Source organism: Gorilla gorilla, chromosome 3 (genome assembly GCF_029281585.2).
Source record: "Gorilla gorilla gorilla isolate KB3781 chromosome 3, NHGRI_mGorGor1-v2.1_pri, whole genome shotgun sequence".
Lineage (NCBI taxonomy): Eukaryota > Metazoa > Chordata > Mammalia > Primates > Hominidae > Gorilla > Gorilla gorilla.
The window spans coordinates 129,906,686-129,922,836 of record NC_073227.2 but is presented as its reverse complement, the minus strand read 5'-3'; the positions used below and the strand labels follow the sequence as shown (position 1 = coordinate 129,922,836).

General features: G+C 38.4%; 1 protein-coding gene across 8 annotated transcripts in view; it reads right to left on the bottom strand.

Annotated features, from left to right (window-relative positions):
- Positions 1 to 16,151, bottom strand: part of SEC24B (SEC24 homolog B, COPII coat complex component) — a 104,788-nt gene that overhangs the window by 15,074 nt on the left and 73,563 nt on the right. For all 8 annotated transcript variants that reach the window (XM_055385723.2, XM_031010336.3, XM_031010337.3 and 5 more), the window contains 7 exons: positions 13,604 to 13,706; positions 11,652 to 11,778; positions 9,874 to 9,983; positions 7,079 to 7,191; positions 3,234 to 3,352; positions 2,541 to 2,596; positions 2,087 to 2,293 (listed from right to left, as the gene is read on the bottom strand). In XM_055385723.2, coding sequence (XP_055241698.1) covers positions 2,087 to 2,293; positions 2,541 to 2,596; positions 3,234 to 3,352; positions 7,079 to 7,191; positions 9,874 to 9,983; positions 11,652 to 11,778; positions 13,604 to 13,706 — 835 coding nt within the window. The remainder of the gene's footprint in view (positions 1 to 2,086; positions 2,294 to 2,540; positions 2,597 to 3,233; positions 3,353 to 7,078; positions 7,192 to 9,873; positions 9,984 to 11,651; positions 11,779 to 13,603; positions 13,707 to 16,151) is intronic.

The window sequence follows — 16,151 nt, the reverse complement described above, 5'->3', positions numbered from 1 at the left end:
AAACTGTTTAATTCATACTCATAACTACTTATAATGATATTTTCTCAAATATGTTAAGGCCAGACAGAACTTGTACAAAAGAAAAATGAATATTTTTGTTCATTTATTATTTGAAATAGGGCTTAAAAATGCCTGACCAAATCTTCACATAAAACCCAAGTAATGTTCAGCTTCGTATATTCCTTTCATTGTTATTATTATTATTGTTTTTATTTTTTTTTGAGACCGGGTCTCGCTCTGTTGCCCAGGCTGGAGTGCAGTGGCAGTGATCACAGCTCGCTGCAAACTCTGCCTCCCTGGTTCAAGTGATTCTCCTGCCTCAGCCATCTGAGTAACTGGGATTACAGGTTTGCATCACCGCACCCAGCTAATTTTTGTATTTTTAGGAGAGACGGGGTTTTGCAATGTTGGCCAGACTGGTCTCAAACTCCTGAACTCAAGTGATCCACCCACCTTTGCCTCCCAAAGTGCCGGGATTATAGGTGTGAGCCACTGCACCCGGCCATTATTGTTATTTTTTAAGATAGGGTCTCATTACATTGCCCAAGCTGGTTTAGAACTCCTAAGCTCAAACGATCCTCTAGCCTCAGCCTCTCGAGTAGCTAAGGTAACAGGCAGGTGCTACCACACCCAGCCCTTTTTAAAAAAAAATAGTGCAAATACAGGTCTGGCTCACATCTGCAATCCCAGCACTTTGCAGGGCTGAGGTAGGGGTATTGCTTGATCTCGGCAGTTTGAGGCCAGCCTGGGCAACACAGCAAGATGTTGTCTCTACTTTTAAAAAACAAAAGAAAAAAATACTGAAGACAACTATTTAATAGCTGAAAAGCAATCAATTGATTACTTTCACATTTACTTTCTCTGTGACTTCAGAGAATGCGCACAATATATTCTCCAATGAAAAAGGTCAAACACACACACATATATATACACACACACACGTATGATGTCCAATTATGCTTATTTGTATGTTTGTATAACTAAATGCTAGTATCGTTAGATTATTGGTGATTTATGCTTTTCTCCACTTTCCAAGTGTTATACAATGATCTGTGTTATCTTCATAATTAAAAAGTTTATTAGTATGAGCATGTTGAATTACAATAGTTACATTTAGTAAGTTTTACCACTTACGTAATAGAAAAGAACACTGGAGTCAGAAAATCAAGTTGCACTTTTACCATTAAATAGTTATTTAACCTTTAACTAGACACTCTGCTTCCTCATCTATAAAATGAAAAGGTTAGACTAAATGATTTCTAAATTTCTACGACCTACAAAGTATAAAAAGAACATACTGTGACACAAAACCAAAAAGATAATTTGAGTTAAAAACTCTCGCCAGGCGTGGTGGCTCACGCCTGTAATCCCAGCACTTTGGGAGGCTGAAGTGGGCGGATCACGAGGTCAGCAGATTGAGACCATCCTGGTTAACACTGTGAAACCCTGTCTCTACTAAAAACACAAAAAAATTAGCCAGGTGTGGTGGCAGGCGCCTGTAGTCCCAGCTACTAGTGAGGCTGAGGCAGGAGAATGGCGTGAACCCGGAAGGCAGAGCTTGCAGTGAGCCGAGATCGCGCCACTGCACTCCAACCTGGGCGACAGAGCAAGACTCCGTCTCAAAACAAAAACAAAAACAAAAACAAAAACAAAAACAAAAACAAAACAAAAAACTCTCTGGCGGCCGGACGCAGTAGCTCATGCCTGTAATCCCAGCACTTTGGGAGGCTGAGGCAGGCGGATCACCAGGCCAGGAGTTCAAGACCAGCCTGACCAACATGGTGAAACCCCCGTCTCTACTAAAAATACAAAAATTAGCCGGGTGTGGTGGTGCACGCCTGTAATCCCAGCTACTCAGGAGGCTGAAGCAGGAGAATCGCTTGAACCTGGGAAGCAGAGGTTGCAGTGAGACAAGATCGCGCCACTGCGCTCCAGCCTGGGCAACAGTGTGAGACCACGTCTCAAAAAAGAAACAAAAAACAAACCAAAAAACCCAACTCTCTTGGCAGTATTTTATTATTAATGAAATAGAATAAACGAATAATTACACAATCTTGAATATGACAAAAAACTAAACATAAAATACCTTTGTACTTGATCTCTGATTAGGATCTTCTCTGGATTGCAGAAGTCCTGCACCCAAGGAAGGTAACTGTGTCTGAAATACAGACACACGGCCACCTGTTGGAGACATTAATTTAAAGGCAGCCTGAAGTGCAGGACCAAGGGCACTGTGTGTTTCTCTTGTATTGGTGAACATGTTTGGTAATGCATTCAGTAAGTCTTTTATAAGCTGAGAAAACAAAGATCAAAAATTGAATTACTGAGAAGGCAAAGGAATAATCTTATTTTAAAACATTCCATAGTGTATCATGTGTCACTGTATTTCTGGGGACTGGAAACTGAGGAGTCAATAGATATGCCATTTATATTGTCTATTATTTGTAATATTAATATATCAAGTAAACAAATGTTAAACATTTTAGTTACCAGTCACAATATAAATATTTTTATGCTTTAAGAAAATAAATCAATCTTACCTCTTTACTTTCATATAGATTCACAAGTAAACTATCCGGTGTAGGTAGAAAAACATCTACAGGGAAAACACATATTTTAATCAACAAATCGAACAAAAGAATACATTCGAAAATCTTAGTTTTTTATCAGGTCATACATGTAATGTGTACTATAATTTTGCTTTATTTTATTTATTTTTTTGAGATGGAGTTTTGCTCTTGTTGCCCAGGCTGGAGTGCAATGGCATGATCTCGGCTCACTGCAACCTCCACCTCCCGGGTTCAAGCGACTCTCCTGCCTCAGCCTCCTGAGTAGCTGGGATTACAGGCATGCGCCACAACGCCTAGCTAATTTTGCATTTTTAGCAGAGACGGGGTTTCTCCATGTTAGTTAGGCTGGTCTCGAACTCCTGACCTCAGGTGATCCACCCACCTCGGCCTCCCAAAGTGCTGGTATTACAGGTTTCAGCCACTGCGCCCAGCTAATATTGCTTTATTAAATATACACACTCTGTATATATTATACATACATGTGTGTAATACATACAAAGGCATAACTTAGAATCAAGTATTTCCAGAAAAACAATTATTTTGAACAAATACTAAAGTGCATGACATTATCCTCACAGCATATAGCAAGATGTATATTAAAATAAAGTAGCCCCCATTTCAAAGCCTGTAGTTAGAAAGGCTTTTATTTTACTGACTGCTTACCATCTATATCAGACACAATCAACATTTGAGGCTGTGATAATCCTTCTTGTAAATTGTAGAAATGAATAGTGCTATCAAAGGTCATGAATCCTATTCTTGTTCGTGAATCTCCAGGAAGCCTAAAGATAAAAATGACAATTTTAAATTCAGAGTGCTCAGTAACATATTTCATTTCAGAAAATAATGAAATAGTAATTTAAGTCCAAGGATAATTACACATATGCTTTTCTACAGGGGACAGAAAAATTATCCCTATCTAAACAAATATATATCAGAGAAGAAGACCAAGGTGAAAACTTACTTCCAGTTCCAATATTAGAACAATAGTATATCTTGCTTAAGCATTTTAAGGGCAGAATGACAAATAAGTACTTTCCAAGAAAAGATTGAATATACTGCAAATCAGATTTTAATGTGTAAAATTTTACACAAAAATCACATTTATGAACACTGAAACATTTTATCTATCATTAATCTTTTAAAATGCTGTTAGAGCTGTTTTCAAAAGTCGATGCTACAATACAAATAATAAATTACCATTTCACTGCCTGTCAAGCTTTCTTTATTAATAAGATAGATGCCTCATCTTACAGAAGCATATTACTAAGTACTACCAACTATGTTAACTTCAGTTATGTAATTTATTGTTTTAGCAATGCCTTTAAAATATCTTTGGATACTACAGGATGCCAAAATAGAATATGCATCGAAGCAAGAAGCATTATCACTGCTATGGATGACTGATCAGGGTATTCAGATATAGTCTGCAAGGTGGGTCAAGAGCATTTCAGAGAACAGAAAGCTACAAGTTATGTGGATGTTCAGCTTACCAGTATGGTGAATATTTATGATGTTTCCACAGACTAATCTTCACTCCTGTGAGACTTCTAAGATCACCGAGGAGTGGGGTCATTTGTTACTGGCTAGAGGAGACTACTGACCTACTCCAAGCTAAAAATACACAAAGTTGAGCTGAAACTGCTCCAGCATCAAACTCTTCTTTCTCAAAGAAGTTTCCAGAGCCCTTTCCAAAAACATATTATACATTTGTTGCTATTCTATCACTTTCTTTTTCTTTTACTTTCCCAATGCTTGTTTTCTGCTGTAATCAAATAGAAATATTTTTAAAACATTTTCCATTCCCAGTTTTACACTTTTGGTTTTGCACAGTCTATTTAATTTACAAGTTGTCAATCATCGCTCTCAGTGTGGCTCCTATATCATACTTTTCCATACAAGGCTAATAGAGTAAATGGATTTCTGGAGCACAGTGACGGAATAGGAGCTTGCTCCATCCACTCCATGCATCAACCTGGTATTTTAGTACCTCCAAGAATGGTGTACCCTGTTGGGGGATTAAAACTTGGTATTTAAAGACAAAAACAAGCCAGGTACAGTGGCTGTAATCCCAGCACTTTGGGAGGCCGAGGTGGGTGGATCGCTTGAGCTCAGGAGTTCGAGATCAGCCTGGGCAACATGGCAAAACCCTGTCTCTACTAAATATACAAAAATTAGCCGAGTGTGATGGTGTGCGCTTGTAGTCGCAGCTACTAAGGAGGCTGAAGTGGGAGGATCACTTGAGCCTGGGAGGTCAAGGCTGCAGTGAGCAGAGATCACACCACTGTACTCCAGCTTGGGGAACAGAGCAAGCCTCTGTCTCAAAAAAAAAAAAAAAAAAAAAAAAAGACAGAAACATCAACAACAAACCAACAACAAGCCAACCAATCATTTCTGTAGAGCAGTCTTCCGTTGCCACTCACTGTTAAAGCTATTTTTGAAGTAAGCACTTGTGACTAAAGTAGGGGCAAATACTTCAAGGATTAAAACATGAAAACTCTTAGTAACAAACACCAAAAGCAAATCTCTCAATATCTCTCAATTTTTAAAATCTTGAACATCTTAATGTTATCAGTTTCCTTTCAGGCCAAGATCAGTGATATGAAGACTATGGTGACTAGAAGTAGCATTCAACAGGGCAAGGACTCTTCAAGCTCAAATGAAAGATAGAGGAGAACCTTTTGGAATCACCAAAGTACTTGGGACAAAGTATTCATATATAACAAGCCCCACACCTCGACAGATGTTGAGAACCACTGCAGTAGTGAACCACTCTCACTAACAACCTGAAGCCACATCTCTTGTGGGTGTTGGAGTGAAACGGAAATGTGCAAACAACTGTACTTTCCAGAGATTTGGATGGTTCATTTTTAAAGCTAGATGAGGGGCTCCTTCATGACTAATCTTGGTAGACACAGAGGAGGGAATTAGAGCCAGGTATAAGCCACGTATCCTATACTTGCTATTTCCATTTCCACAATCCAGCTCATTATTAATGTGCCAAAATGCTCAGTTTCTTAGCCTAGTGTGGTGGTGGGTGCCTGTAATCCCAGCTATTTGGGAGGCTGAGGCAAGAGAATTGCTTGAACCCAGAAGGCGGAAGTTGCAGTGAGCTGAGATCGCGCCACTGCACTCCAGCCTGGGCAACAGAGCGAGACTCTGTCTCAAAAAATAAATAAATAAATAAATAAATAAATAAATAAATAAACAAACAAACAAAATGCTCAGTTTCTGGCTTCCTAACATATTTAGCACAAAATCAGTTCCCTCCTTCCCTTTAAACCAGCTCATTCTGTCATCAGTGCAATTAAAACAAGTTTATGAAAAAAATTCCTTGCTCAGGCATAAATTACAGCCAGATTTCTCTCATCCAGATTCTTTTTAAAAAAAATCCTTTTATCTTTTTAAATTTTATTTAAACTGACAGATAAGATTGTATGTATCTGTCATGTAAAACATGATGTTTTGAAATATATATATCTACACTGTGGAATGGCTAAATCTAGCTAATGAATATATGCATTGCCTCACAAAGTTAAAATTTTTGTAGTGAGAACACAACAATTCTCATCTCTTAGCATTTCTCCAAGAATACAATATATTGCTATTAACTATAGTTGTGTTGTACAACAGATCTCTTGAACTTATTCCTCCTATCTTTTACACTTTGGCTAGGATCTCTCAAAACCTCCCACCCCACCCCTGGTAACAACCACTGTACTCTCTACTTTTATGAGATTTACCTTTTTAGCTCCCACAATGAATGAGAACACGCAATATCTGTTCTGATTTCACTTAACGTAATGACCTCCAGGTTTATCCATGGTATCACAAATGAGAAAAATTTTCTTTTTAAAGGCTGGATAGTATTCCATTTGCACATATACCAGTTTCTTTATCCATCCATCTATTGATGGATACTTAGTCTGATTATGTATCCTGACTCTTGTGAATAAACTACAAATGCTACAATAAACATGGGAGTGCAGATATATCTTCCACACACTGATTTTATTTTCTTTGGATATATTCCAAGTAGTGGGATTGCTGGATCATACGACAATTGTATTAAATTTTCTGAGGGACCTTTATACTGTTTTCTATAATGGCTGTACTAATTTACATTCCCCAAAGTGTGCAGTTTCCCTTTTCTCCACATCCTCACCAACATGTTATCTTTTGTCTTTTTGATAGTCTCATCCAGATTCCCAACATACTGGCTAACTCAACATTTCTGGCCCCTGTGTTCAGATTGGCTGAGTCAGACAGTTAGATGAGATCTAAATTCCTGACTAAATACTAGATTTTCATGATTTTATAATTCAGATACCAAGTCATAAATCATAACTCGAGTATCTGGATTCTTATTCTACGGTACATAAGTAGTACTCTTTTTAGTTGATAAATACAACCAAACCCAATCCCACAAACTGCGAACACTTCATATTTATACACATTTATATATATAACATACACATATGTATAGTATGAATTAAAAATATTCTTACTTGTCTAGATTTTCTAGGAGTGACTGGCACAAAATTGTCAAATATCCAGCTTCCACTGCATTATGAGACACATCTAAAACAAACAAGTAAACTGCAGGTTGAGGAGGACGCAGCTGAAAGGAATAAAAATAAAGTAAGTTATTTGGTAGGTACAATTTATTCTTTTTATATATTACTATTGCTACTGGATATTTACTGAATATATTAACACAAAAAATACACAAATAGGATTGCTATTTTGTAATATGTGCTCATGAAAATGATATGCTTTTAATTTTTTTTCTTTTTAGTTGGTTGTGGACTAAGCATGATAAGGCAGTTGATACACAGCCACAGTTAAATAGATGGGTTAAATGTTTTTCTGATAAGGAGTGTTGGCTAAGAGTTCATTTTTTAAAAATTAGGCTTATGATTTAATACTAAGCTCTCTAGATGTACATCCCTTCCCCTTTCCTAAAAACAAATTTTAAACCCAACAATTTGCCATTAGTACCAGCTATTGGTTTACCTGGCGGTGACTGAATCCTAATGTTTAAGTGCTATGTGTAAAGAAAGTCCTTGTGATGGTATTGTAAATACTTTTCTTTTTTTTTGGAGACAGAGTCTCACTCTGTCATCCAGGCTGGAGTGCAGTGGCGCAGTCTTGGCTCACTGCAATCTCTGCCTCCCAGGTTCAAGCGATTCTCCTGCCTCAGCCTCCTGAGTAGCTGGGACTACAGGCACATGCCTCCACGCAGAACTAATTTTTGTATTTGGTAGAGATGGGGGTGGGGGGGGGGTGGTTCACTATGTTGGCCAGGCTGGTTATGAACTCCTGATGTCACTTGATCCGCCCGCCTCAGCCTCCCGAAGTGCTAGGATTACTGGTATGAGCCACTGTGCCTGGCCTTTAAATACATTCTTTGAAAAGTCCTTATGGTTGATAATTGTTGAAGCTTGGTGATGGGCAAAGGATGGCTCATTATACTGTTTTCTTTGGAGTACGTGTGAAAACTGCTGTTATATAAAGTTGAAATAGGCCAGGTGCAGTGGCTCATGCCTGTAATCCCAGCACTTTTGGGAAGCCAAGGTAGGTGGATTGCTTGGGCCCAGGAGTTTGAGACCAGTCTGAGCAACACGGTAAAACCTTGTCTCTAGCTTGGGTGACAGAGTGAAACTCTGTCTCAAGTAAAAATTAAGTACATAAATAAGTAAAGTTAAAATAAAAGAATATATTAAATCTTTTCTTAAAAATATGCTAACTGGAGCCAGGAGCAGTAGCTCACGCCTGTAATCTCAGCACTTTGGGAGGCTGAGGCCGGTGGATTACGAGGTCAGGAGATCAAGACCATTCTGGCTAACATGGTGAAACCTCGTCTCTACTTAAAAATACAAAAAATTAGCCGGGCGTGGTGGCGGGAGCCTGTAGTCCTAGCTACTCGGAAGGCTGAGGCAGGAGAATGTCGTGAACCCGGGAGGCAGAGCTTGCAGTGAGCCAGGATGGTGCCACTGCACTCCAGCCTGGATGACACAGCGTGACTCCGTCTCAAAAATTAAATAAATAAATAAATAAATAATAAAAATGTGCTAACCAAGGGCCATATGAATCATATGGCAAAACTTAAAAGATTATTTCTTGCTTTACCACTTCAATTAGATTAAGATTCCTAAGGACCCAATATGGAGTGGGAAAATAATAAATCATAAAGAAGGTAGGGCTTGAGAGTAAAAGTGATCAAGATAAAGTTTATTACAGTTAATACAGAAACAAACATGAAAATGGTAGTTAGGTGGGCATATGCCAAATTAGACACAAAAGAACACAAAAATTACAAAAATAAAGATGAGCCAGGCACCAAAAATTTAATGCACATCGCTTACTCCTTTTCACTAGCAGCAGTTTAAGTTTTGCGGACAACAAGGATTAGAGTTGTAGCTACAGAAGATATAGTTTTTTGAGTTTGTTTGTTTGTTTTTGAGACGGAGTCTTCCCCTGTTGCCCAGGCTGGTGTGCCATGGCACAATCTTGGCTCACTGCAACCTCCCCCTCCCACGTTCAAGCAATTCTCGGCCTCAGCCTCCCTAGCAGCTGGGATTACAGGCGTGCACCACCACGCCCAGCTAATTTTTGTATTTTAAGTAGAGACAGGGTTTCACCATGTTGGCCAGGCTGGTCTTAAATTCTTGACCTCAGGTGATCCACCCACCTCAGCCTCCGCAAGTGCTGGGATTACAGACGTGAGCCACCACGCCCAGCCAATACAGTTTTTATAAATATGTTAAAAAGAGAAGATATGATAACGAAGATGAGCAAACCTTAGGGCCAGTAATTCGTTTTTGAAGTGAAAAGAAGAATGAGATCTTACAGTTCATATAATTAAAGAAGAGACAGAATTTTCTAATTGCAACAGAAGAAAAAATTAGAAGTCCATATCCACTTATCTTGGTATCTTGGTGAAAAAACTTAAGTTTTGGGCAAAAATGTGCATTTCTGTTTTGAGAGTCTTAAATGTTAAATGGTAAAAGGGTATCTATATCCATTCCATGCAAGGAAATCAAAATGGCAACAAGTCATAGATGCTAGTGCCCATCATAAGACAGAACTAACATTTCTTATTCATAGAAAGCCTTCTAGGAGATCGAATAACCTTTAGAAAGATTTTCTCTTTGTTAAATATAAACTTCCAGCATTAATTTGTTTTTAAAAATTATGAGTATAAACAACTTCAAAATCTCGATAAGAGTTCACTTAACAGAAAATTACAAATGACCAATCTAATTGTGTTCCATAACAAATCTTAACACTGAATAGTTACCATGTAATCTGAAGAAGCAATGAACTCCACAGTTGAATTCTGAACTTCTGGTCGTTTATGAGGCTCTCCATAAGATCGGGTAAGGGGGTTATACATAAATTCTTCAGGAACTAGATAAGAGGTCCCAGTACAAATTTAGAGACACAATTTGTAACTAAACACATATATACACACCTAAAAATAAATATCTATTATCAATATTTACACGAGGTTTAGCAACAGTTCTGCGAACATTTAATGGTAAAAATCAATCCCTTAAGCCCTCCTTAAAAAATAGATCAGGGCGGTGGCTCACGCCTGCAATCCCAGCACTTTGGGCGGCCACGGCGGGCGGATCACGAGTTCAGGAGTTTGAGAACAGCCTGACCAACATGGTGAAACCCCGTCTCTACTAAAAAAAACAAAAATTAGCCAGGCATAGTGGTGTGCGCCTGTAATCCCAGCTACTCAGGAGGCTGAGGCAGGAGAATTGCTTGAACCTGGGAGGCAGAGGTTGCAGTGAGCTGAGATTGCACCACTGCACTCCAGCCTAGGTGACAGAGTGAGACTCTGTCTCCGAAAAAAAAAAAAAAAAAAAAAAATCAGGGGGCCAGGCGCGGTGGCTCACACCTATAATCCCAGTATTTTGGGAGGCTGAGGCGGGGAAGATCACGAGGTCAGGAGTTCGAGACCAGCCTGGCCAATATGGTAAAACCCCATCTCTACTAAAAATACAAAAATTAGCCAGACATGGTGGCAGACACCTGTAGTCCCAGCTACTCGGGAGGCTGAGGCAGAAGAATTGCTTGAACCCGGGAGGTGGAGGTTGCAGTGAGCTGAGATTGCACCACTGCGCTCCAACCTGGGTGACAGAGTGAGACTCCATCTCCAAAAAAAAAAAAAAAAGATCAGGGTTAGGTGCAGTGGCTCATGTCTGTAATCCCAGCTCTTGGGTTGGGAGGCTGAGGTGGATGGATCATTTGAGCCCAGGAGTTCAGGATTAGCCTGGCCAACATAGCGAGACCCCATTTCTACCAAAAATACAAAAATTAGCCAGGTGTGGTGGTGCAAGCCTGTAGTCTCAGCTACTTGGGAGGCTGAGGCATGAGAAAAACTTATAGCTTGAACCTGGAAAGCAGAGATTGCAGTGAGCCATATTGTGCAACTGCACTCCAGCCTGGGTGACAGAGCGAGACCCTGTCTCAAAAAAAAATTAAAAAAAAAAAAAAAAATAGATCAGAAGGATAAAAAAACTTATGTTCTGAAATCAGGTGAGAAAACCAGGATGCAAGTAACCTTCCTTCTTAGACTTGTATCCTATTTATTATATCAAATGACATGGAAAAAAATCAGACAGAGAAACATAAATTTGAAAGCAACTCTAGTAGGGGAACCCGAAGAAATGAATAAAGGGAACAAGAGACAGACACATATACATGCATGCATCCAGATCACTGGCAAAGTTCTACCTGAGTTGAATGAACCAAACATACAAATGTAAGACAATCTTACTGTCAGGGACAAGCATAACTAGTCTGCATAAGCTCACCTGCATGAGTGTCACTGTTTCCATTTTTCTTACTTTGTCCTCACTGTTACTCTCCTCATTGTCAATTATCCCCTTGGTCAGCCAAAATGAAGAATCCCTAGTCCTAGCCTTAGCCTATATTCCCTCTACTAAAAATGGCATGAAAATTCTTTTTAAAGCAATGAAGAGAGAAACCAGGAGATGACAAAAATCTCAAAAAAAAAAAAAACTGAAAATAGGATTAAAACACAATTAAGAATCTAAAACTCACCATCGTTTACTCTATAGCACAAATTGCATTTCCATCTACGTTGATCAATGAAGGATACAAAGGGGTTAATATATGTTCGACAGGATCGGCACCTCACAATGGTATTTGATGTTATCACTGGTAATTGCTAGGAAATAAAATAAAGAAGCTGTAGCAGAAAAAGGCAACCCAAGGAAAAACAGAACGTATACAGATCTGCTCCAAATACAGAACATAAACCTTAATTGTTTTTATGTGGTTTTATATGGAAGCATATTAATAAAATCCAGGGACATGCTGAGCAACACACGTAGCCATCAAGTTTTCTCCCTCTTGTCACAAATTATAACACTAAAATAAAGTCATAACAAACATTGGCCAAGAAAATAATGTAAGTGAGATCTTATCAGCTTAACTTTAGAAATAACAGTGAGAGAGAAACATACCATATACAAATACCTTTGTCTTTGTTGACTGCACGTGGTACTAGACTATTAGGCACTGCTCATTAGACTGCCACAGCAACTTCTGACAGGAGCTGAGGCCAGAAGCAGTCAAACACAACGTGCCTTTAAAAAAAATTACATCTCTATGCTTAGTTTGGGAAATGAATTTTATATTCAAGTAGAAACTTTAGAAAATATGAAAAAAGATTAAGAGATCACATATTATTCTATGTTTCTGAATTAACCTGCTATCATTTTAGTATATCATTCTGTTTTTTTCTATCTGCACATGAACATTTTGATCTTTGTATTTAATTTTTTCACATATATGATTATTATTATGCAAGTAACCACATATCTGTTGTAAAAAAAAATCAGGAAATACAGTTAACTGAGAATGAGAAAATAAAAAATTACAGAACTCTATATCACAGAAGATGTCACTGTAAACAATTTAGTATACACGCTTCCACAAGGTATCATGTATATCTGTATTTAGAGAAAAACTCTCTCATATATATACATATATATAATATACAATTTCATATATATATATGAAATTAACTGTCTTGGTTTATAGATAAGGTTTTCAGAGTATTATAGGTGATTAAAAATATTTACCCAATGAATAAATTCATGGTATTTATCACATATTACAATTTTTTATTTTCTATTCATTTTGATCTTTTCTATACTTCCTGGTAGTAAAGTAAGCTTCACAAGGAAGCTTTTAATTTAACCTTTGTATCTCCAGCTTCCAACGTGACAGGTAGTCAATCAATATTTTTTGGATGAATGACAGCAAAAGAAAACTCAGAACCAGTAAGAAGGGTAGTAAACAACAGTAGTAAAAAAAAGTTTGAGACAGAAATGCAACTTATGAAGTACAAATAAAACACCTCTGAATAAAATTATTTTTGAAGTTTTCAAAATTTAAAACTTTTAAAACTTTAAAAGTTTAAAAATCCCTACTGTTACAAAGGTTCTAAATTTGTTAAGGAACAGGCAGTTTTCCTCTCTAAGTGGACATCACTGTTGGTGTTTCCTTTGTGTTTAATAAAGAACTCCGAAAGTGTATCTACCTTCCAGGGCCATTCCACCTTCCAAAACTACTAATCTTTCAAAATCCAGGACAGACTTCAACACTTATAGAAAACTTTTGCTATTGTATCCACAGGGAATCACTTCTCATACTGTACTCACTACCTAAGTATCTCATAGAATTTGATTAATTACATGTATTAATTATCCTGCACTGTAATTATTTTTACATCTTTGTTCCCTGTTAGATAAGAACTTTTTGGAGGCAACTTCAATGACTTGATCATCTCTGTACTACCAGTGCTTAGTTTAGAGCTTGTCACAAAGCAGGTGTTCAAAAAATGTTTGCCAAGTTGTTATGGAAATGATTATTTCTAACTTCAAATAAAAGAAGATATAGAAAATTCTAAGAAAATATAAAATTTAAGTACCTTGTACATAAGCATACATGTCAGTACCCATAAATATTATAAAATGTTACTTTACCGTTAGGTCTCTGAAGGGATGTAACAACAATCCTAAAGGAAGCTTAGCTTTATTCAGTAAAGCCTGTGTCTGTGGAATATTTGTCAAAGTACACCGAAATGAACTGCAAAAAACATAAACAACATGGAGGATATTAGCTATCAGAGAAAAATACACTGAAGTAGATAAGATAACTAAGAACATTTAAGGACATAAGTGAAAATCATTTGGGCATGTTACTGTAACTATAAGCAAGAAGGTCCTGATTAATTAGGCATGTATGCAATATATGTCAAAAAATCTAAATTAAAGAGTCAACACTTTCATGGTGGAAAAGTAGTACACATTCAGGGAAGACCAACTACTCCATTACGACTAGCCTGAAGGAGATGAATAGGAGCACACAGAAAACATAAGTGAAAAGGCCTACTTCTTTTTTTTTTTTTTTTTTTTTTTTCTGAGATGGAGTCTTGCTCTGTTGCCCAGGCTGGAGTGCAGCAGCCCGATCTCGGCTCACTGCAAGCTCCGCCTCCTGGGTTCACGCCATTCTCCTGCCTCAGCCTCCTGAGTAGCTGGGACTACAGGCACCTGCCACCATGCCCAGCTAATTTTTTGTATTTTTAGTAGAGACGGGGTTTCACCATGTTAGCCAGGATGGTCTCGATCTCCTGACCTTGTGATCCATCCGCCTGCCTCGGCCTTCCAAAGTGCTAGGATTACAGGCGTGAGCCACTGTGCCTGGCCAAATAACTTATGAAGTTTTAAAGTCAATAAACAAAGAATGAATAAAGGAGATGCCAAAGAAGTAAAAAGCAGAAGTACTGAAAGCCAGGCAAGAAATTTTATGAAGAGTCGTTAATATCATGTAGAGATATCTATTTATTCCAGCCTTAGTGTTGTTCCTTGAACACAAAAAGCTTGTTCCTGCTTCAGGACCTCCATATTTGCCATTCATGCAGCTTGGAACCCTTTTATTCCCAGAGAAGTCACGTGGCTTACTCTCTCACTTCACCCAGATCTCTACTCAAATGTTAAAAGTCTTTGGGTAAACCTGTCCAGACTCTTCTATTTACAAGAGTCACCCTCCACCTGCACTCCTTATTCTGATTTATTTTTCTTCATTGTAATACCCTGAACATTACGTTATATATTTACTAGTTTGACAGTTCATAGGAGAATATAAGTTCTGTGATTCCACAGAGATCAGGAACTGTGTTTTGTTCACAACTTTATCCCCAGTACATGGAAAACAGTGCTTTGCATTTAACTTCCAAGGCATTTGATAAATGTTTATTGAATGATTTATCTTAGTATGCTGATACTATTATTATTCCTGTTTTACAGTTGACAAAACTGAGACTTTGAGAGGTTAAATTGCACAGTTTCACAGCTACTTAGGTCTGCTCAACTCTAAAGCCTGTACTCCTAATTATTTGTTATTTTGATAAAAGAGACATTTTCGCAAAACACACATAACTGGGTAGAAAAATGTATGCCTTCCCCTTACCTATGGGTTCTCTTATACATATGCAACATATTTTTTTTAATAATTTTTTATTTTTTTGAGACAGGGTCTCACTCTGTCACCCAGGCTGGAGTACAGTGTTATGATCTTGGATCGCCACAACTTCCACCTCCTGTGCTCAAGGGATCCCCCCACCTCAGCCTACAGAGTAGCTGGGACCACAGGCACATGGTACTATGCTCAGCTAATTTTTTTGTTTTTTTGGAGGAGAAGGGGTTTCGCCATGTTGTCCAGGCTGGTCACAAACTCCTGGGCTCAAGCGATCCACCTGCCTTGGCTTCCCAAAGTGCTGGAATTACAGCCGTGAGCTACTATGCATGGCCCATACACTACATTTACCTACGTAGGGGGTACCTAACCTTTTATACTACAAGGTCATAATTTACAAACTTATCAACCTGATAGCAACTTATATTTGGAAGGATGGGCAGCTGTTTTCAACCTATAATCCATGACACTCTGTATTTTTACAGAAACAATCTTGGCAGTACCTGAGGCACTGATGGTGTGTGGATGGTACAGTGGAAGAAGAGGGGAAATTCTCAAAGCAGCTCCACTTCTTATTTTCTATATCGGAATTCTATATAATATTTTGGTTGAAGAGTGGTTTGCCGCTTTTTTTTTAAAGCTGGAAAACTACTGCTTTAAGAAAAGGGAAATAGGCTGGGCACAATGGCTCACGCCTGTAATGCCAGCACTTTGGGAGGACGAGGTGGGCGGATCACCTGAGGTCGGGAGTTCGAGACCAGCCTGACCAACATGCAGAAACCCTGTCTCTACTAAAAATACAAAATTAGCTGGGTGTGGTGGCACATGCCTGTAATCCCAGGTACTCGGGAGGCTAAAGCAGGAGAATCACTTGAACCTGGGAGGCGGAGATTGCGGTGAGCCGAGATGGCGTTATTGCACTCCAGCCTGGGCAACAACAGCGAAACTCCGTCTCAAAAATAAAAAAAGAAAGAAAAAAAGAAAAAGGAAATATTGGCTCTAAAGAACACTAATTCTCCTAATGCAAGGAAGAAGACAATGTTGGCCAAGTGCGGT